At 38.3% G+C, this 24,410-nt stretch overlaps 1 protein-coding gene across 1 annotated transcript; it reads left to right on the forward strand.

The window, feature by feature from the left end:
- Positions 1-655: 655 nt before the first annotated feature.
- On the forward strand, positions 656-23,586 carry saal1 (serum amyloid A-like 1). The gene is made up of 13 exons (XM_051923202.1): positions 656-882; positions 9,839-10,023; positions 11,151-11,264; positions 14,795-14,878; positions 16,494-16,573; positions 18,514-18,573; positions 19,239-19,354; positions 19,723-19,912; positions 20,109-20,191; positions 20,300-20,488; positions 21,348-21,517; positions 22,317-22,409; positions 22,535-23,586. The coding sequence occupies exons 1-13, from the start codon at positions 879-881 to the stop codon at positions 22,619-22,621; spliced, it is 1,455 nt and encodes a 484-aa protein (XP_051779162.1). The 5' UTR covers positions 656-878; the 3' UTR covers positions 22,622-23,586.
- Positions 23,587-24,410: the final 824 nt, after the last annotated feature.

Below are 24,410 nucleotides of genomic sequence, written 5' to 3' on the forward strand. Positions count from 1 at the left end.
GACCAAAATACCTGAAGAATGTTTCCAGCACCTTGTTGAATCTATGCCACTAAGAATTACGGCAGTTCCGAAGGCAAAAGGGGGTCCACCCGAGTAGTAGCAAGTGGCCGGTGAATATATATACCCAAAGTCGGTTAAATAATTTAAAGGAAAAAAAATGTTTTTTTTTTACTTGGCAACTACAGTCACATCGAGGCAAATACTATATGTATTACCGTTTTCCTTTTAATTACAATGTGTTAGCTATCAAAACGTGCTACACGTTTTCCAGTAAACATACTGTAGCTGAAAAAAATGTTAACGAAAATGTAGAAATAATCACTGCAATGGTAAGAAAAAAAAGTCTGTTACGTATTACACTCTTCACTGTTCGGAGTGATTCCATCAGCATACTTCGATTTCATTACAAAAAGTAATGAATGATAAACATGCAGCACATTTTGTCCACGAGCCCGTCACTAGTTACGTAGTTGCTGCTGAAGGGAGCTCTTCCAAACTCTCAGCTGGTCTACGAGTTTATATCAAGTGTTTTTAGAGTTTTTGTGAGGAGCGTCTACTCTCGTTTCATTTTTGCTTATTGTAACAATTAATAGCCGCCAGCAGATGGCGCGTCCGGTCTTCGCGCCTCTCCCGTGTGGTGTGAAGTCCCACGCCGAGATTTATGTCCTGTGCGGGCTCCCGTAAGAATGCAACACCGGGAGAAGTTCCCTGGGAAACACGGACACTTAAGGAGGGAGTTTTAAACAGTGTCCCGAATCGGGACTTGGAACGAAACTATTTTATAGCACACCTTGTAAAGAAGTGAACTTGGAAAAGTGAAGAGAAAGCTGGCACCGGCGTACCTGTGGTAGTCAAGGTGGACCCGGCGTGACTGAGCAATGGGTGAGGAGCATCTCTTTGTGTTTCTAGTGCTTCTTCTTTTCCTTTAGTATAATAGAAGCGGAGGCAGGGACCCTAATAGTGCTATAATAAGGATGATACCAATATTATTGGTTATAGCAGATCGGCGGTTAGTGCACATTTCGTGATTCCAACGTAAAAAAGTCCAGCTCTGCCGATTTGTTTGTTTGCTTGGTGATTTTAGATTCATGCTTCTAACATAATGAAACTTCGTTATTCTTTATAGTACTGTAACGACCACTGAGATGCAAGAGACATAACCCATTTTGACATGAGTTGTTTGAGCTCTGGGGTTAACAGGTATACATATTGTTTTTCTTCACAACAGAACCGACGAATCGCTGAAGTCTAACGCACCTATGTAAACCTATCCGCCGTTAAGAGCCTTGAGGAACGCTACATACGCACTTAAAACACCGGGACTGGTCGCGACTCCACCACTTTGCCTCCTTTCATGTATATTGGTATTGATCGCATGTTACTCTCCTTCTCCCATCGGCTGACTTGTAGTGACGCCGTCTCCAACATTTAACTTCTTAGAGCTCCCGACACGTGGACAGCTTTTTTTTATCTGAACTCCAACTGCTTCTCCTAGATCGCCAGTGGTCAGCTCGTGTCATCCATCCCTGGATCATTCACTTCTGACCCGCCGTGTGCATTTACAGCACACGACCCCGGACAGTTGTGGGACAAACGAGAAGCTCCAGTCGGTGTGTATACTGTATGTTGTTTTCTGCAGTAAATAATGTAGGTACCTGGCCCCAGCCGATCATTAAGTCCGGGGGGCTCTACAATAACGAAACAGGCATCTGCCTTCATTGTCTCTTATATTCCGATGTAACTTATAGCATGCAGTGGCTGGGAGTATTCATCAACCGTAACGAACGGAAATTTAACCAGTTCAATTCAAAATTAGAAAGAAACAAGATTACACAAGGTAAAATACCTTCAGTTCGAATATTAATGTTATACTTTTTTGAATGTGCAAAGTATTTTAGTAAACATTATTTTTGGGAAAAAAGACACCTTAATCATCACGTGGGTTCGTGGACAGTTCAAGAGGTCGAGACGCAGACACCTTTTAAACTTTTTATCGCGAGACCACGAAGTGCCCCTGCAATGATTCTCACAATCGGACAAGAGCTACAGGCCTGATCTTCGTATATTGTTTAATTAAAACATTGCATTTTTAGTTCCTTTCTTTACAACCGACTATTAAAGTTGGCACAGCTCCAACACGTTTGGCATAATTTCTCATTCTACATTAAAGTAAATTTAACCGATGTCCACAATGATTGAAATGCAGACCTTCTTTGTAAACCCACATTTGATTATCCCCGTGCCTCAATTTTCCTCTAAACGCGCTCCACTGGTCACTTGGGCTTCACCTGCACAGCAGTGGATTGAAAATCCAAACTTTAAATGCTTGTCTGGGGGAAACAGCACATCTGATGCTGAAACTGTACCACAATCTCATGGAAATGAGACTACATTCTTACTGTTGAGGAGTTTCCACTTTACATCTACAGATCAAAGTTTTTAACCATCATTTTCTTCTTTTAATTCTATACAAACTTTGTGAAAAAGAAGAGAAATGCAAGGAATTATTTAGTGCCTGATCCACCAGGCTTGTTTGATGGCCATGTTTGTCTCGTGTGTGAAACATTAAAGGTTGTCCCACATTGTTCATTGTTGGAGTCTTGACTCAGAGGTGGTCTTCATTAAGGTCAGTGAGAACAGAGTTATTGGTCTTGAAATGAATTTAGAAGAGAGGCTCTGCACTATTATGGGCATCTTCTTAATACCTCTTGTTAAGCATTTTGAACTAAATCCTTTTATGAAAATGTGCCATATTTAAATAACAAAGATCTTCAAAATTAAACTAAATTGGTTTTATTCCGAATAATTATTTTAATACATTCATAACTACAAAACAAATATACTTTGTTTCTTTAATGTCACATTTAAATACGAAAGTTAAAAGAATCTATATTACTAACCGAGAATGCTAAACCGGATGATGGACGCAGGCACATCCGGCCATGGGCCGTAGCTGCAAAAAGACGTACTGCGCAGGCGCAAAAAGAGTCCGCGAGAGTCGGCTGAGGAGCCGAGAAAGGCGGATGAGGGTCCGCGAGAGGCGCAGGCGCAAAAAGAGTCCGCGAGAGTCGGAGAAAGGCGGACAAAAGAGGGCGACAAAGGCGGATGAGGGGCCGCGAGTGGCGGACAAGACCACAGAAAAAAGGAGTGAGCACATACAAAAAGGAGTCACACAAGCACCGAAAAAAGGAAAAGGCACATAAAAAAGTACTCAACCGCGGGCAAAGCACAAAACACATTGCACACGAAACTAAACACAACAAAAAAAAAGAACAGACGAGCGCACAACGGCAAGGCACGACCACCCCCCCCTACAGGCACGGGACGGGACACACACCAAGAGGGGGATTCAACAAGCCCATGGAAGACAATAAAAAAGAACACAAAACCACCCCACAGACCCTACAAGCAAGGGACGGGACACACACAAAGAGGGGGATTCAAACAAGACACAGGGACACAAAAAGAAAGAAGACGCTCGCGCAACAACAATCCCCCCCCACACATCCATAAGAAGTGACACCCAAAGCCACATATTCTAAAGTGAACGTCGACACCTTCACACTAGGCAGCATGGGTGTCGGCGTAGGTGTCAAGCCCATGGGACACAAAAAGAAAGAAGACGCTCGCGCAACAACAATCCTCAACCCCCCCAATAAGAAGTGACACCCAAAACCACATTTCTAAAGGAAACGTCCATATTAAACATACGTCATCTGAACACCTTCACACTAGGCAGCATAGGTGTGAGCATAGGTGTATCTCCTTACAATAAAGCACTATTAACCGTTCAACTGCAGAAAAGGATACATATTAACAGTGAGTGCGATCCTCCTTATTTCGCAAAGCGGTGGCAAATCAATTAAAACTACAAAATAGCGCGTCACAAATAATGTACATGCAACAACGCGTCAGTCAAACGCCACAAGCAAAACATGCCCGTCGCGGACATCAACGCCAGACACCTGCTAAATGCTTACGCCAGTTGGCTGACAACGCCTTCAATAATGAGTCCACTATTGAGGAAAATTCATTGGGATTAATGAATGTCATTTGCAATCATTGTCATTCACTTAACTTCCCAGAAGAAACAACTGGCAATACAAATAATGAATTTACACGTAGTTGTCAAAAGGGTAAAATTAGACTGCCTCCTTTACATATAATCACCACGGACCCAGTGTCATTGAAACAAAACCGGAATAAAGCTAGGTCAGAAATTAAAGACAGAGTAGAAAGCAAAGTAAAACGTCATAAACAGGTTGAACAAGGGGGCCACGCACTTGGTCAGCAGATTACAGATAATGAAGACCGGAATTCAAAAGCTTGAAAAACATGAGCTCAACTGACCAAAGATACAAACTGAAACGAGAAAAACTACGGGGTCCGCAGTGGTCCAAAATGCACCGCGTGATAGTACGGACGAAGCTCTGTATTACCAGTGGGGGACTCCAAAATGACACGGGCAGACGCTCCGTATTAAACGTGCGTCATCCGGACACGTAGCTGCCCAGCGGGCACGGGTTCAAAACGCCGGGGGTAGGCGAGCGAAGCGAGCAGGGGGCGGAGCCCCCTTGTTTTAATTTAGATTTAAGAAATTACACAATATTGTACTAAATCAATTTAACATGGAGATAGTTAGTCAGTCTTGTACTTTTTAAACATATATGTAAAGAAAACAACACATTTATTAACTTGCATATAACCTCTCTAGTTTTTGTCATTTCTTAATATTTTTTTTGAACCAGACTTCATTAGTGGCCTGTCATTTGTACACATTTACTGGAACAAGCCTGTGAATCATCCACAGTAGTCCGTCATTAGACTGACATTCCAACATCCATGGTACCTTCATTCCATGTCCTCGATATCCTGATGAAATCTTTCATTCTTCTCTTCACTCATTGCTCCAAGAGTTTTGGGGAAAAATTCCTAATACCAATTTATAACAGTAAACTTTGAAACTCATGTTGCAATTTTACTCCTTAAACGTAACTAATAAATTTTTCACAATGTCTTTGTAATTCAGATCTTTATTATTATCTAAAATCTTTGAATGATACCCAAGCCTCTCATTCCAGGTCATTTATCACACCATCAAATTCTGCATCAGAAATCCATTTTCTAATATCCGGTCTGGCAAAGTCACCCTCTTTCAGTTTAGCCTCAGGCAAACCTGAACACTTTCAGCACAAATACATAAAACAGGCTCCATATTTTATTAGAGCTTTGACAAACTGCTTCATTAAACCAAACTGCAGTGAAGGTAGCAGCACATTATCCGAATCCACCAGGCCAGATCTGATGATGTTTTTGGCACCAGGCTGTTTTTTTTTTTTCTTCTTCTTCTAACTGGCCATTCCTGCTGAACCCAAACTCAATTCTTGGCTATGTTGTCCCACTCACAGAGAAAACCTGGGAATTTTTGCCCTGACTTGTGACCCAGTAAGACACACAGACCTTTCAGGTCCCAAAATATGAACTGTTTGACCTTGCTATCAAATTAAACAAATGTTTTTCTTTAAACATAGATCTTCTTATTATAAAATATTAAATTGAAACAAATTATTGTGAAAATAAAAATACAGTATTGATATTAAATTAATCATACTGTGAAAACAATAAAACAAACCTATGATTGACAGGTTAAACTGTGTTTTGTGATAAAATGTTATATGATGGAGAAAAATGTCTTTCATTTTTGAATTTAGCACCCTAAAATAATAAAATAATTGAGACAATTTTTCCAGGTATTTTTTCCTTTGTATTTGTTGTGTCAAAGTACCTTATGGATTTTGTGACAGGCAGTGTCATTGTGTACCTTAAAAGGAAAAAATGTAAAGGCTATTTCCACACGGAAAAGATTGGGGGGGGGGGTTGAGTTTGCTTGGGTAAAGGAAGAAATTTTGGCTGTACTCCTGATATAGGCCAAAAACGTTGTGTCTTTTCACTTTTTTCTTTTGTTTTATTCAGAGTGGGAATAAACTTTAATTTCTTTAATTAGGGGGCTCTGCCCACTGCTCACTTCTCTCGCTCACCACTTCGCGGCTCTGCTGCTCACGTATGGGGAAGCAGAAGAACAATTTAAACAGATTGTTATTTTCATGTGAATTGTTACATATGCATAATAGACCTAACTATTTTACATTATAGCAAGTAATTAGACAATGCAACGTATAACTGCCCGTGAGTGAATATTGTTTCTCTCTAATAAATAAACCGACTTTTTTGAATGTTTGTCCCTGTGATTTGTTAATTGTCATAGCAAAAGCTATTCTAACAGGAAACTGTAAGTGTTTTAATATGAATGGCATATCAAGTTCTCCTATGTTGTGTAATGTTTTCCGCGGAAGATGTACTACATTACCTTTCTTGTCGCCTGTTAACATTTTACATGTCAGAATTGTTCGACCAATTTTGAATACAACTCATCTTGTCCTATTGCATAGCCAATCACTCATACATAAATCACGCAATAACATTATGATACATCCTTCTTTCAACATTAATTTGGCCGTTGGAAGTCTGGACTGTGTTAACGGCTGTAGATATTCTATGGGATATTGTAAGTTGATGTTTTCATCTTCCACACCATCACCACCAACTGTTTCAGCATAGTCTATTGATACGCATTTAACCAATTTGCCGTGCAACCAATTGACAATTTTTGCGTAAATTCGTTTGACTTCATCGTTTCTCGGTGCTAGGATTGCCCGTGTACTCATTTCTTCTTTTGATAACCCTTTGGGATGAAATTCTTCATTAAGATTTTGACATCATAATTTTTCTTTTATTGGGAACTTAAAGTGAGGAAAAATGTAAAAATTTATAAGAGCTGAGAGTGCAGGAACTGTGTCTGATAAAAGCATTCACACAAATGAGAGGTGAGAGGACCGTGGCTGTAGGCCGTTAACCATAAATGGTTCAGAGGAGGGCGGGACTTGATAAAATTTCTTGGAAATAGTCTTGTCTCAAGATTTTTATTTTTTTTTATAATGGAGAGATATGTGGATTTTGACACCTTCACAAACTTACTTTTCTTCCTCAGCATGCTCATAAAGCACGAGACAAGCAACAATGTAAAAAAAAAAAATATGCAACGTTTTGACCTTGACAGTTAACTGTCAGTTGTGATTGTGAAGGTGTATATGCCATTCAGTTCAGTGACAGCCTACATATGGCCGACTTACTTTGTATTTCCAAGGTCAAATAACATTACATTCTGCAATTCATTTAATCCAATTCTGTTTTTTTTTTTTTGCAAGGCAGGAATTAATCCATCAGAGCACACTTTGTTACATGTGCTTTATGTTGGTTGGCCATGGAAGTAAAACGTTCATGGTGCACTGTGCATGTGACACCACTGCTACTGCTCCACAGGATTAATTTGCTATCGCCAATCATATTCACCTTCCAGAGATAAATATGTGATGTGAAAAAGTGAATCCAGAATAGTTAACACTACACCATGTATCCTGTTCTAAAGATATTGAGGCCTCTCATGAGGCTTATTGTAGATTGAAATTAGAGGGCTTAATTAAAAGAACAGTTCTAATCATCTTGTGACCATGACATCGCACATGGCAAGTTAGATGGCTATACTGCTAAATGTTTTGTTTTTAATGGGTGCAAGAATGTAACAGGATACTTGAATCATATCAATGAGTATTCTTGTGTGTATGTATGGTTTTTATACTATTACTAGACATTAAGCCCATTACAATAACGGGTGCTAGAACAGTAGTGCATAAACATTAGTAGGAACAGTCTATTTTTTTTGTGAAAAATATTTTTGGAAGAAGCCTAAAGTAAAATAATAATGAAAAATAAAATAGAAACGTATATGACAATACAGTAAGTATAATTAATATTATATTTATCCTCTCCTGTGTGGCTGTTGATTGATGTGTTGTGTCTGTTTGAAGATCTCCTATCCTGCCTCTCTTTATTTTAGCTTGCTGTGGCGTCTCTCCAGCAAGTACTGTGCAGTTCCCCAGCAAGTATTTTAATCTGTGCTGACGTGCAGCTGATTATGTGTGGCATCTCCCCAGCAATGGATTTTATGTGCTTGAAAATAAATCTACTTTTAAAAGTCAACCAATTGTAATATCATGAAAATTCATATATTTAGGAAAACCCCTTCAACGAATGACACTTTACACTTTACCGGGCCAAGCTTCTTAATCGCAAATCTGACATCCTCGGAGTGAACAGTTGTACAACGACAAACACTAATCCCACCTCTTTGGGAAAGCTAGTCTCCACGTCTCAGTACCCGATTGGATTTTTCGTGCCTTATGTTTTAGGTCATACCTCATTTACCGAAATCCAATTGGATTGGCCGTGCGATATTTTATAGGTCCCGCCCTCTCTGTCTTGTGTGATGCGTCAGGCAGCCTTTGAAGCATCTGCTAGAGGCCGGTAACTCTGCCACTCATTCCGTCCTTCCCTGTACTTCCGCTTTGTCCGTAATATGCATTTAATTTTCTGTCACAACAGTGGGCAATCAGCAGAGTCTCCCCAGGAACTGATGTAATGTGTGGCGTGCAGCTGATAATCGTGCCTGTAGCGTCTCTCCAGCAAGTACTGTGCAGTTCCCCAGCAAGTATTTTAATCTGTGCAGGTGTGCAGCTGACTATTGTATGTGTGGCGTCTCCCCAGCAACAGATTTTATGTGCACCGCCGCGAGTACCCAATCAGCACTCTCTCCAGCAATGATGTCCTTTATTAAAGAGTGCCCCGCGCATGCGCACTTCACCAGAAGACACACACACACGGACACATGGACGCACACAGGGGTTTTATTAAAGAGGATGTGTTAGCCCATGCTGTAAAAAGCCTGGGCTCCAAGAAACTGTTGAAATTGTCAGAAAAAAATTGAAATGCAGAGTCTGTGATTTCGTTTTGCAGACGTGCTCATCCCCATTGTTTATCAATGGCTAATTTCTCTCTCCTCAGAGGTTTCATTTTTGCCGATGTGATCACCTCGCATGTGTATTAGCGGCTAAGTGAGTTTGTCTTTTGTCAGCGGTTTCACTTTGGCGATGGAGTCACTTTCTTTCAGCTTCATGCTGTAGCCTCTCACTTCTTTCTTCTTCTGACTCGTTAACTTGGGGCCGCCTTGCCAGCTCTTTCAGCTTCATGCTGTAGCGTCACACTTCCAGGCCGGACAGACAGACAGACAGACACACACACATACACACATACACTCTTCCACACATAGATGTTTATATATAAGATATCTATAGGTGTTTTGTCATTATGTTTGTTAATCAGTTTTAACCTCCTCTCTTTTTATGTGTATACATGGTGTAATTTTTAAAATTTGCAATCTGAATTTTACCTGTAAACATGGTACAGCACTCTGAGCCTGCATTCAGTGAAGAGCACTTTACAAAAACAAATTCAGTTATAGAATGAATGGATATTGTTCACTGAGGAGGCAGCGTACAGCCTGGTGACTGTTAACATTTGTGTTTATTTCTCAATGCAAAGGGATACTGAATATTGGCCATTGCATTGCTGGACTCTGTAACACAGGACTGATAGTTTCAATATAGTCACTTGCACTCCATATACTTTAACTCAGGGGGAGCTAGTATCGGGACAAGTGAGCTATTAGTGCACCAGACAAGCTTGATGGACTCAGTGATATCCTCTTACGTGTCAGAGTTCTTGTGCTCATAATCATTGATCTTAACCTTAAACTATTGTGATTTCAAGTGCTAAACTACTGCTTAAGAGCTAAGAAGCTCATATTTGCTTATAGTAGTTCTATTAGACTGCTTTAATTTTAGATCCATATTTATTTGTAAAATTATCTTCCCTTCTCTCTCAGAAAGAAATTCTGAGTACCAGGATAATGAAAGCAGCATCTCGGCAGGTTCTGACAGCTCCCCAGGCATGGACAGGAATCCCTCTCCCCCAGCCAGTGATGATGAGGATGATCCAGTTGATGACGCCATTGGAGACACAGCCTACAGCAAGCACTGGCTCGTCAGAACACTGACAAAGCTCATTCAGGTCAGGACTGACTGCTTTTTGATACTTAGAAGTTAAGAATCTGCGATGGATGTAGATCTGAAAGCTTTAAAGACCATGCGTGCTATAAATTATACTTTTGTTTTAGTTGTACATTTTTTTGACTTAAATGGAATAGGTTCTTGTACAGTATATCTGTTCTACAGACATGCTACTGTTTCTCTTTCATTCAGTTTTCCTTCCCACTCAAAATAAACATTAGCAGCAATGTGCTTCTGCCTGTGGTGCCTCATAAGAGACTCAGTGAAGGGTAAAGACCATCCTCTGTATTTTTTGGCAAAGGCAAAAAATGCTGCGGCTGAGTTGCCCCTTTTAATTTTATAAACAAATTGCCTCTCCTTATTTTTTTCTAAAATTTTTCATTTGGTTTTATTTTTCGCTCACTTTTTCTTTTGCTTAAATGCTATACTAAAGATTGCTAGAACAGTGTCACCTGACCAATCCATTATCTTGAGTTTGCGTTCAATTCCGCAATTGCTGACTTGTTTTTTTTTTTTCTTTTCTTCAAGCATTCTGGTTTTAATTCCACATACCCAAGATATGTATGTTAGGGGAATTGTAATTCTAGATTGGGACCCTTACAAGTTAGTTTGAGTGGGACCAATATTGGCCTTGTGTCCTGTCCATGGTTGGTTTATGCTTTGTGCTCCATGATTAAGCAAGTGTGAAAATGTATGTTACGTCATTCCTAAAGATGTAATAAATTTAAACAAAAATCAGAATGAAATATTATGAGTTGATTATGAAATTGTAACCAAAGCAAAGATACCCAGTAGCTCGGCTCATTATTTTCTCCAAAGCAGGACTTACAGCCATCTGCTTCTTCAGAATGGACTACCACCTTGTGTATTTAAAGAAGAGAAGGTCTCAAGGTGTAAATTTTACCCTGCAGGTTTTTGTTGAAGAACAAGAACATTATTTTATTTACATTTTGATCATTGGAAGTACATTTTTTTCTAAATGTTGTAGAAATGTAAGATGACTGTTGCTAAAAATTCCCTTTTGCTCATCCTTGTTTACCAAGGTTTTTATTTTCTCTACTGTATCTATAAGGATACATTCACTAGTTCACCGTGTTCTCTTTCTTTTTGGCTTGCTGTGTGGTTTAGCCCCTATCAAATCAGCATGAAAATGCAGAAGGAGCAGATGAAAGCAGTCAACCAGATTTGGATGAGGATATTGAGAACGAGATCTGCAAAGTCTGGGACATGTCAATGGATCAGGTGAGGCTCTAGTTGGGGGAATCTGGGGATACTGGAGTCAGTATTTAGGAACAACCATTTTCCCATCACTTGAGATGGATTAAAATCAAAGACAAAAAAATAAACCAATTTCATAACTTGATGAGACAAGTATTAAAAAGAAAAAAAAATTATATATACATAAGTGGCATGATGACTGACACACTGTTGAGGGATGGTGCTTCCACCACCAGCAAATTGGGTTTGAATTGCATGACAAGTTGATGTCTGTGTAGACTTTGCATGACCTCACTCTGTGAGTGTGTGTGTGTGTGTGTGTGTGTATCCATATATGCACAGGGTTTTACTAAATATTTTCATTTTCCTACTACATCCCAAACATGGGTCTGTTTACTGGCTGTTTTAGCTAACCTTCATGTGAGTGTGGTTGTGCATATACAGTGTGAAAAGAATCTCCCACTTCAAAATATTAAATTTTTTATTGCTTTGCAACCTGAAATAAAGACACACGCAAGCTGTATTTCAATGAATTCAACTTATAACAGGCAAGTGAAAAATATAATATCAACAGTTCAGGGAAAAAATAAAAAAAAAACAAAATCACAGAGATGGTTAAAGAATCACCCCCCTGTGTCAGTACTTTGTGGAACCACCTTTTCCTTTGATTACAGCCATGAGTCTGTTGTAATAGTTGTCTACCAACCTTGCACATCTAGACTATGCAATATTTGCCCACTCTTCTTTACAAACTGTTCAAGCTCAATCAGATTGGATGGTGACTGTTGGTGTACTGCAGTCTTCCACAGATTTTTCAGTAGGGTTTACGTCTGGGCTCTGACTAGGCCATGCAGGGACATTCACCTTTTTCTTCAGCCACATTGCTGTATGATTTGGTCATTGTCATGTTTGAAAATGAATCTTCTTCCTATTGACAACTTTCTGGAAGAGGGTAGCAGGTTTTCCTCAAGAGGTTGACGGTATTTTGCCCCATCCATTTTTCCTTCTGTCTTGACAAGTGTCCCCAGTCCCTGCTGCAGAGAAACACTCCCACAACAGGATGCTACCACCACCATGCTTTGCTGCAGGTATGGTGTTCTTTGGATGGTAAGGTGTATCGGCTTTATGCCAAATATACCATTTGGCATTGAGGCCAGATAGTTCAGTCTCATCTGACCATAACACCTTTTTCCATTTGGCCTCAGAATCTTCAAGGAGCATTTTGTCAAAGCTCGAGACTTAATGTGGCCTGTGGTGAGAAGGGACTTTTTTTTTTTTCTTGTAAACCCCCCCTACAAGCCACATTTGTGATATTGTCACATGCATACAATGACTACTCTGCTAAAAATTCCTGCAGTTGCTTGATAGTTGCCATAGGCCTTCTTGCTCTTCTGTCTAATTTGAAGGGACAGCCTAGCAGTACCAACACTTTCCACTTCTTGATTGTGGTAAAGTCTTTGAATTTTTTTATTTTTGTGCCTGTCCACAACTTTATCCCTGAGATCTTTTAACCGTGCCTTGCCACCCATAATTGATTGTTTGCTTTCAGTTGCACTTCCAAGCACTGGAATGTTCCAGGAATAGCTGTTTTTATGCCAAACTAATCAGAATGATTACAGTCAATCACAGGTAGAAACCAATTAGCTTGGTGTGCACTGAAGAAGGTGATTAGTAGCACCTGATTCAGTTTACAAGTATTTTGTATTTTTAATTTTTTGTTATTTTATGAAATGTTGCTATTACATCTTTCATTTGGCTGTCATAAGTTTCATTGAGTAAATACAGCTGGAGAATTTTTTTTTGTTTGTGTCTTCATTTCATTATTCAATGCAACAAAAAGTGAATATTTAGAAGGGGCGATTCTTTTCTATACCCTCTGTAAATGGGCCCAATGTTGGAATGGTGACTTGCTTAGGTTTGGTTCCTGTCATGTACCTAATATTGCCACAGGAGGTTGTGCTCCCCTCAGACCAGAATTGGATTAAGCAAATTTGAAACTGTTATGTTATATATAAAATAGGTGTAAAATTCATTTCTTCCTTTGAGGAGTATTGATTCATTTAAATGATAGTTTGTTTTTCTTGATCAGAAAAAGTTAATGTAAAATTACTGAGTAAAAGTACATGATGCCAAAATAAACATTCTGTGTTGCTCATTTATGGTGAGTACAAACCAAGGGAGAAAAAAAATGCAAATAGAAATTTGATGGAACACATGAACTGCAGCAACCACTCCACACTGCTAAATGGCTGTGAGAAACCACCCTGGCAAGTGTTTGCCAGTAGCAGTCTCATATGGTTTTTGTGATGATGCGGGTTCTACTCAATGCTCCCATCTTCCTTCTGGGAGCTCTTGTACCCGACACTGTTGGTAATGTCACCGATGAGCTAGACAGTGAGGCATAACAAAGTAAGGGGATGGTGCAAAAAAAGTGCCAAGCACTTTTATTAAAACAGCAAACAAAACAGTGTTCAAATAAATAAGTGCAGTGTCTCAAAAATCTTTAAATAAATAATCGAATAAAAAACTGTGAATTGTGGAGGTCAAAAAAACAATAAATAAATCCTTTTAAAAAAAACAAAGTTAAAACTATGGCTGGAAGCTGTCCTTTTTTTACCACAAAGCCCGGTGCATTCTTTTACTGGTGACGCCCGTGCTTCTCCCATTCAGGCTATGCATCAGGGGAGCCACCCTACTTGCAGCTGACCTTCATTCTGCCTTCTGGAGGCTTCCTGATCCCTGGCTTGGGTTCTGCTCTCCCCAGACCGAGACTTGGCTTCCCCCAATGGCTAGGATGCTCACACTGTGGAATCCACCTCCCAAGCCTCTCGACTCCCTCTGTCTTCTGTGGCGAGTCATCCTTCTTCCGGTCACTCCTGCTCTTCACAAAATGCTCAGCAGGAGCGACCATAATCGACTGTCCTAGGTGTCAGCTAAACACCCCGCTAGGGCTCATTGTCCAGCTGCCTGCGAACCTGCGCTCGCTCGCTCTCTCACACCGGCTATTCTCTCCCTGCTTCCTGCCTTCTTCTCCTGCAACCTCAGTGTGTCTTTTCTTTCTCTCATTCCTCTTCTGTGCTAGCTGCCTCGCACTTCTATTTATCACAGGGACGTGGATCAGCTGTGGTAATTAGCAGGAACAATTACAGATGCGGACAACTCCTCATCTGTGCACTTAAGTGAGGACTGCCCACATCACAAATTCCCACGGGAACCGCTCGGCCACACACACCACGCCCCCTCGCTAAGCTGTGAGTGCGGCGATTATTTATTTAAAAAGTGGCCCTGTTAACTTGAGCTGTGGACCCGCTACACCACAGTTTCACATGGTAGTTCTTAAGACATTTACTTTAGAAAATTTGTAGGTGATCTTTTCAAAAACGGTGAGTAGCAGCACAGATGAATGTAAAACATGACTAATGTAAAAGTTTTTGGAGAGTTTAGAGTTTGGATAGAGGAGCTGAAGACTGGTCTGTGTTACTAAATGATAATTTTTATAGATTTAGGATGTTCAGCTTAACATTCTTTTACATTTGGTCTTCATCTTCCTTCAGGATGTAGCTGCTTTTCTGCAGGAATTTAAAGCGGCAGACATCTTACTGGAGGTCATCGTTAAGTCTCGTTGTCCTAGATTGACGGTGAGAGCTTTCTTCATCTGGTGGTGTTTCATGAATTAAGTTTAAATGTCTTGAATCAGTGGTGGGGATGATTGCAGTTAATGATGCACATTCCATTTGACATAGAGCATATGTGTAAGAACAGAGATGTTGCTCATTACGTTTTGACCCAACATCAGGGTTGAAGTGTGTGTATGTGTGTGAGTGTAAGTGATATGCACACACAGACTGACACTCGCATGGAATTCATTAAGTACTCTTCACTTTCTGCACATTTTTTGTTGTGGTATAGTTTTAATTTTAAAGAATTAATTTTCCATTTTCACTAATCAATCTACACTCAATAACCTATAATTCCAAAGTGAAAACACGTTTTCAGAAAGTTTTGCAAATAAATTAAAAATCAGAAACAGAAATCTCTTATTTATATAAGTATTCAGACCCCTTACTGTTGTACTCCAACTTGAAGCTAAATGTATTGATGTATTGTGTTTGCTTTAATTATCCTTGAGATGTGTCTAGAACTTGATTGGAGACTACCTGTGGCAAACTGAATTGGTTGGACATTGTTTAGAAAGGCACACACCTCTGTATATAAGGTCCCGCAGTTCACACTGCATGTCAGGTCAAAAACCAGATATGAAGTCCAAGGAACTCTCTTTAGACCTCCATGATAAAATTGTGCTGAGGTATAGATCAGGACAAGGGTATAAAACAATTTCTAATGCTTTGCTGATCACCTGCCTAATACCATCCTCTAATACCAAGCATGGTGGTGGCAGCGTCATGCTATGATGTTGCTTCTCAGCAGCAGGGACACTGAGAATTAAGAGAAGAATTAATGCAGCCAAATACACAGAGGTCCTTGAAAAATTACTTGCTCTAGAATGCATGTCGGCTTTCAACACGGCGGTGACCTGAAGCATACAGTCAATACTAGAGTGGCTTTGGAACATATTTGTGGCTGTCCTTGAGTAGTCCAGCTAAAGCCCAGACTTAACCCCCATAGAACATGTATGGAGAGACCTGTAAATGGCAGTTTACAAATGGCGTCCATCCAGTCTAATGGAGCTTGAGAAGATCAGCCAAGATGAATGGGATAAACTACCCTAATCCATGTGTGCAAAGTGTCTAGTGACTTACCCAAGAAGACTCAAAGCTGTAATGCTGCCAATGGGGCTTCACTAATGTGCTGAATTAAGGGTTTGAATACCTTTATAAATGAGCGCTTTCAGTTGTTGATTAATAAATTTGTAAACCTTTCTGAAAGCCTGTTTGTCATTATAAGTTATTGAATGTAGATTGTTGTGCAAAAATGACAAATTTGCCCATTTAAAATTTAATCAACAACAGGATAAAGTATGCAGAAAGTGAAATGAGTCTCATTACTTTCTGAATCCAGTGTGTGTGTGTGTGTGTGTGCGTGTGTGTGTGTGTTTTTATAATTTGGCGATCACATTCAATCATTATGTTGCTAAGGACTGGAATATTTTTTTTACAATTTTTCAAAAAATGTTTTATCTTGTATGTCTTGCTGAATTTGTTTGTAGAAAAGCACATATAGAAAAATAGACTGGTATTTTCATGCTAACTGTCAGCAGTACTTTAACTTGTTGTTTTGGTCGTCTTGCTATAGGAAATCTGTGTTGGCATTCTTGGCAATATTGCTTGCTTCCCAGAGACCTGCCAGTCCATAAGCAGAAATGATGACCTTGGGTGAGAGCAATATATCTGTTTTTATTTTTGTTTTTCAGAACTATAAAACGAGCATCTTAATAAGAGTTCATCTGCCCACCTATCCTTTTTCTAACCTACCTATGCAATTCATGATAACAGGGACTGAAATCTGTTCTGGCAGCATTTATACAACTTTCAGTATGCATCGAGAAATACTAATCAATGGGTGTTTTATAATATTAGTATTTTTTCTTCATGAACTTCCTTTTAATAATGTTATTGCTTCATTCCTGTGACTTAAAGATTATTCATGTAAATTTCCCCTGCAGCATACACCGTATTTTTTCTCGTGGACCTTTGCTCCCATTTGTTCACTTTTTTGTTAAGTTGAAAGGAGCTTTTTGGGATTTATCAGTGAAAATCTTGGGCTGCGTGGTTTTATCTTTCACTTCTGGATATTTTTGATGGAAGATGTTCTCAAAGACAAATTTTGAAACATGTTGGGGCAGTTGCTGGTTATTAAAGGACTAATAGGTTAAAGGCAAATTTGTCTCCTGTAACATATGTGGTATGACACTTATAAGTATGTATATAGGCCTGCCTTGGACATTCCAGTCAGTACCTTAACATTATTCTGAGCAAATGGTATAAAATAATCCCATTTGAAGTGAATGCACAAAAACAACAAATCCAATCCCAAGTTGCAGACTTTGAGGTTTTAGTTTTAATTCATTGTAGTTTAATCCTTAATTGTCCATTTCGGAAGACATGTTTGAAATGCATGCACAAATTAACAAGCATTAAAAGAAACTAGTAATTGAAAAATACAACATCCTACCATGTTGACATATTTTACTTGTGTATCTAGGTAAATTGCAATAATAATACATTTGTTTAAAATATTCTAAAAATAAAATCAAAGGAAGCTTTCTGTTAAGCTAAGAAAAAATAAGACAAGTTTGTAATGAAGGAGAGCCAAAACATTTTTTTTTGGAGAAAATACATTTTTCTCTTTTCGAATATTCAGACTCGAAGCCTTACTTACTTGGGCCAACAAGCCACCCAGACTCTCCTGTATGCCCTGTAGTATGCTATGGCACATGCTACTATCTGTAATTGAAGAAGAAGAAGAACAGTCACTGTAGATGTTATTGTTTATTAGCCAGTCTGAAGTCTTGTTTCACAGGCTAGTTAAATACAGAGACTGGGAAAAGGGCGGTCTAGGCAAGGCAAAAGCTAAATTATTAGTTAGATTGGATAATGTACAATTATACAGTATAAACAGCTAAACTACCTACTGTTTAAAATAAATAAAAGATGATACTTGCATCAATTCCAGGGGCTGCAGGTTTTTACTGAAGTCTTAATCAGAGAACACTTTTAACTGAAATATTATTTGTGTACAGTTGTTTTTGCTGCATTCAAATTTTTGTCTTTTGTTTCTAAATGGATGCACAATGTGAGATTTTTTTTAAATGAGACGTGTTCTCTGTATTCCCTCAATGAAATTGCTTTCTAGGATACATTTAAAAAACAATGCCAGTTTTCAGTGAGCAGGCCTATGTGTGAATCATAATTAATTTGTGCTTTCTTTGATATAAGAGCCCAATGGCAACAGATTCAACTCTTTTTCAAAAAGGTATGCTCATCTATCTGAAGTCAAAACTGCAGAAATGAAGCAGAACCTTAATGAAAAAAGCATTTTTGTTTTGAGATTTTTTAAATACTTTTTTCATTATTGATTTGATGATATATCTGTTTGTTTATCCAGAGAACCTGGTCAAAGGGCAAAATGAAATTGCTGCTTGACTCTTTTTAAATCTTCTGTCTATTGAAAGCAGGGCTGCAGACTCCGCATACTAGAAGATGTTGTCCAATGTACTACCTTAATATAAAAATACATGTATACAGTGTGTGTATAGATTCTGTAAACTCTTCTCATCATAATCACTGTGTTGCACTTTTCTTATGTTCCACAGGGAGGTGCTGCTGCTGCTATTAGGAGATTCAGATCCTCCAACACTTCTGGAAACAAGCAGGTGTGGGGGCACATTAATATATTTGTCTGATAATATTAAGTCATTGAAAATCACTTCGAGGTTTCAAAATGTAATGTCACATTGATTAAAGAACAAATTATTAACAAAAAAAAGCTTATTAAGGTACAGTTTAAGATTAAAAGTCTTGATGTGAGCACCAGCTTTATACTGCTAGACCAACATTACAGAGACACTTAAATGTGCCACATTTTTTGCCTTGGTTTAAGGGAGTAGCAGTTGTCTCGCCTTTTCCCACTTTTTGTAGGGGAAGTGGATGTTACTCTGTGATCATTTTCTGTGTAATTTTTTTTATCTGCTGTGGGAATTTAGGTTTAATGGCAGTTTAAAATGTATAGGGGATTTCCTTCTGCTTGTGGTGTAAAGCAGTTAATATGCAAGCCACCTTGGAAATGATAATGCCCATCTACACTAAATGTAAAAACTTGCACTGTTAAAACTATTAAGTAAATTTAAACAGCAAAATTCTGGAAATCCTATTTGATCTGGTATATTGTGGTTCAGTAAGCTAAACATATGCAAAAAGGTTGATTTTTTTTTTTTAAATGTCAGATTATGACAGATTCCTGTCATCCTTTTTTTCTACAAATCAGAATTAACCATTTAGCTTATACAGGATATCACAAGGGACGATTTGTTCTTGTCAGATTGCTGTTGACATGCTTGTCTCAACCAGACGTCTGCCCTTGCTGGATAGAGCGGATAAAAAATCAGAAAACTGTGTGTGAGAACATCTGCTTCATCATGTCAAGCTCTACTTGTGGTAAGGATACCTCTTCCTCCAAAAAATCTGCTTCATCAGAATAAATTTTCCTAAAATTTGTGTGCTTCTGTCTTTACACTTGATTTAATTTTTGGAGTTTATTCATAATTCGGTATTGTATCTTCTCCAGTTACTTGTTTACTTACTCTAGTTTTTGATTGTTTCTGCTTTTCTGGACCAACTCCTTCAATGGTGGTGTGATTTCCCCCTCAGTTGATCTTCAAGTTGTCTAACTTGTTTTAAGCTGTCATCGGTTATGCATTAAGAGAAAGCTTTGGGCAAGAGATATTCTAGTCTGTGTGGTGCTGATGTTTCTGAAAACAATGATAGCTCCTTCACAATACTTTAACGTTGTTTTTATTACACAGTGGATTTACTTGTGAAGGTGGGAGAGGTAGTAGACAAGATGTTTGATTTGGATGAAGAGTTGATGAGGCACTGGATTGGGAATGCTGCTGAGGCATCAACTGGAAACAACTGTGAAGATGAAGAGCCTAAAGCAATTGTTGATACCTTGGGTATTGCTCCATGTTTGCTTGAGGCAATCAAGCAACTGAGGTGAGAATCTAGGAAAGTGGATGTGGTGACAAACAAAAAGGATTTGGAAATACAGTATGTGTAGTATATGTGAAGAATTAATGTTAGCATTTAATTTATCAAGTCCTCTGGAAAGAAAGTAAGTATGTATGCATGTCATTTTAACTGTATTTGTATGTTTTTATAACATTGCAATATTTCTCATATTTGTCTGCAGGCATGAAAGCCCTGATGGACTTGAGGTTTATATGCATATTTTGCAGCTTCTTACTACTGTGGATGAGGGTATCCAAGCTATAGGTGAGTCTGTACATCTTAACAAATAATATCGCAGCACTGTGCATTATTGTGTTAACATATGCTCTTTCATATTGTTATAACGATGTTTCAATGGCTTATTCTCTACAGTGGTGTCTGCAGAGATAGGTGAAAACACATGGAGTCTGCTCTGCAACATAGTGTGTAATGACCTTTGTCAGCCTGATGACCCTCCTATTGTTATACTGGAACAGAAGATTCTGTTGGCATCGATACTGTCTGTATTGTCAGCCATGTTCGCTTGTCAGTCCCAGCATGCCTACAGCAAGATGGACAGAAGTATGACTGCTGTATTTCCCTTTCGGGCAATTTAATTATCTTTCTAAGATGTTATTCTTTGAGGATTGTCAATTTTTAACAACCGCAACATATATTGAACAACATATGCTGTCTAAAGAATTATTGCCAATTTTAACTCAACTACCTTCACATACAAGTCGTTAGATTTTACTGTATTTTGAGACCTTGTAGAGCAGATCCTTGTTTAGAAAATAAGTTAAAGTTTTTGCCATGTGTACATAGTACAGTGAAATTCTTGCTTGCATGTGTCCTTTAGAATCGTGACATTAATCCACTCAAATAAGATCCTTTTAAAAGAGAGCTCGAGTGTGTTGCTCATGTTCAATAACATGTGTTTGCTGCACAGTTTATTGACAACTTCTTAAGCTAATAAGTTAACTTTAAGTTGACATGTCAGTGTACCTTGCAATTGACCAAGTGTAGGCTGGATTCTGTCTTGATGCCTCAACAGGCTGCAGCAGCCTTACACCTGAGAGAAATTGTGTGTAAATATCAATGTGGTTTTCTGTTCTGTTCCTTAGATTGGAAACTGCATCTAGTTCTTTTAATTAAAAAAAAAAGATAAAATAATCATTACTGTCTTTTAATCTTTGAATTCAAACTGATCCCCTCCTGACATTGTAGATTGCTTTATCTGATGAAAAATAATGTACACAGCAGAGACTAAAACATCTGAAGAGTAGCTTAGGAATGTTAGAAAATGTGACCTAAGTGATGGACTAAGCTAATGGCTGGTATTAGACCAATCAGTACATTTCACAGAAATAGCACCTATCTAATGGTCAGGAGCACATTTTATTTCTATGCTTAGTTACCACATTATGTCTTTCTGTCATAGACCTGAAACTGATAGGCAGTCTATTCAGAGTGCTGCAGTATCTGCGGGAGTGTCAGAAGAGGGAGACCAATGAACAGAGTAAAACAGATGGGGTTCAAGAGGAACAGATGACCATCCTTCAGGAGACCTGTTGTGAATTCCTCTCCAACATTCTTACAGAACTACCCAAGGTATTCTTGGAAGAGCGTTGATGGCATTACTTTACATTAATCTTTGGACTGTCTTATATTTTTAAACATAAAATCAGTTGAATGTCTGTGTTTCTAAATATGAAACAACTTTGTAGCCTCCATCTAGGTTTTGTGTATTTGGATATCGCTCTATTATATAAAAAAATCCTGGGACGAGAGACGAGACTTTTCAGCTTGGGGCGAGACGTGACTTTTTCAGAGAGATACTTTCAAGTCCTGTGAGACGAGACTTTGTGCCAATAGATTTAACCACTCTGGAAATAAAAGAAAAAGAGTAGATGACAAAGTAGACAGTCATAAAGAGGTTCCAAAATGTTGGCGCAATACAATACAGAGCAGGTTAGTGGTAATGAAAGTACTAAAATTCGAAAGTCTCAAACAAATTATAGTAAAGACCGCATTAGCGCAAACAAATGGAAATTATTACTCGGTGTAATAACGGAACAGCGAAAAGAGATTGGATATATTGTTGGGATTTAAACTTTAAATCGGAGACTTGTAGATCATCTAATTCGTGTTGCCATCAGGGAAAAGTAGTGTTTCTTCACAATGAAGAGGCGTATCTGCAAGAATTAAGTTTTGTTGTTTGGTGAAAGTGAAATCCATATACGTGAGCAGCAGAGATGCGAAGTGGCTGGCTTGTAGTGCAGGCCGGGTGGTTGGCGAATGAAGCTTGCAGGTGGCGAAGCCCCCTAGTTAGTAATTGAAGGAAATTGTTTGTTTAAATTACTGGCACTAACCATCCATTCTCAGGTCTTTCTTAATTTGTAATCTGCAGGAGACGACACTGGAACTAATCCAGGAAGGTTATCTGAGTGAGGAGTCTTGCAATACAGCCTTTCAGAGCTTGCTGCCTCTGTACAGCTCTGCGGTAATTATTTCATTGAATCGTCTTTTCATTATATTTTAAAGCTTTGACTAACACAACAATGTAACTGACTGATATTTACCCAATATTGTTCCTCTTTAGCTTAAGCATCTTCTGTTATGTTACAGATGCAGCATTTCTTTGGTGTGCTCATGGATGTAAACAAGAAGCTAGCTATGAACCTTCTGAATGAATTCCCCATCCTTAAACCTTGAAGATAATATTTGAAACTACCTGTGTTGGACAAAGCTCGACCTCCTGGTTCGGTACCATTTCAGCTACTTCCTAAACAAAGATGAATCAACATTTTCATTAATGTTGTCTATTGACACCATCCATGCCATGCAGGTTTTTATTCCCAACTACCCATGAGCTAATCCTCCAACTTTTGTTGATTTTTCCTTTTCAGACTGGATTTCTGTTTTTCAATCTCTTGGAATACTGTTGACACTCTAACTAGACTCATTGAAGTTTGCATTTGTGGACACATACATACTTTTTTTTTATTATTAAATATGACAGACTTTTGTGTTTGTTCAGACTGGTAGTGACAATTAAGGTCTTTTCTGGGAAACAGAAGGATCTTGAAGTGAATAAGCGGCTGCTTTAAATTCTGCTTTGTGTGGACAAACTTGATCAGAAAGGCAAACACATAGCCCACAAAATATCTACCAAAAATATTATGTAGATAAAAAGATGGATGATGAGACTTAGTGTCTGAATGGTTTTCAATGTAGCCAGCTACACTGGAATATCTTATTGAATTTATCCTCTATCATGAATAATTAAGGACTCATTTTGTGGACCTTTTTATTTTAGAATGTTTAGCTCCTATATTTTTTAATTGCTTATGGAATTAGCTGAATCCATCAGACTCCCAAAGTTTATTAACATGTACTGATAACCATCAACTGTCAAGGTGGTTTGTAAAAAGAGACTGTTTGTTTTGCAAACTTGAAATGTATGATCTGTGAAATTTGTTTTTAAATGGGTTTGTCTTTAAAGAGTTGTGGTACAACGAGTCTAGTTTAATACTTGTGATAGGCATCATAAAGTAAGAGCCTATTAGCTAAAATTTGTATGCTTGACCAAAATGTACAGTACTGTTAAAGAAGGGCTTGAGCTGCATTGCTCTTTACAGTTGTGAAACCTATTAAATGAGTGTTTACTCTAGATGTGACCTTATAACAATTTCCCCTTGGGGGATTAACAAAGTATATCCAAAACAAAAAAAGTAAATTCTAGAAATTACAGAAATGAGGTAAATTAGTAAATAACCGTAATTGCACAAATCATTGCACCCACATGATTTGCAGTAAAAGCCTCATGCAGAGACATAACTGAAAATGTTAGTCAGCTAGGACTTTTAAAGGGCCTCTGTCAGCTGGCATCAGTTTAATCGGAGTCTTGTTACATTTATTTCTGTCAACATATTTACTGACTTCAGGAATACTTCAGTATTTTTTTAGATTTTCTCTCTGAACATTGCAGTTTAGAAACCCAGTTGTACTTCTTTAACAGGGAGAACATATTATTATTGTTGCATTGTTTTTTATTTTTATGTACTTTGGTTTTCTTTCCACTTCCCAAATATGTGTTTGTTTGGCTGCTTGGCAACTCTAAAATGACTGGCACCCTGTCCAGAGCTTGTGCTCAGTGCTGCCTGAACTGCAGATATTGAATCTTTGCTTCAGAGTACAAAAATATTTTATATAAGGTGATATGCTGAACTTAATGGATGACTTGGGAAATCAAATTTTTAACAAAATAACTTATTTTCTCATTTGCAGAAAGAAAAAAGGCAATTGGATGTGACAAATCATATTAGTCTTAGAAGTTGGGAATGTAAGGAAAACAAAAATTGGAAATATGTGCTTGTAGTTAAGTTATTCAACAAGGAAGGAGAACATGGGCTGAAAATAATTTAAGATCACATCTTAGACAAAACATTACAAATCACACAGTTAATTGCATATTTGTTTAAATTCTGTTATCTATAACACA

This window comes from Erpetoichthys calabaricus, chromosome 2 (genome assembly GCF_900747795.2).
Source record: "Erpetoichthys calabaricus chromosome 2, fErpCal1.3, whole genome shotgun sequence".
NCBI lineage: Eukaryota > Metazoa > Chordata > Cladistia > Polypteriformes > Polypteridae > Erpetoichthys > Erpetoichthys calabaricus.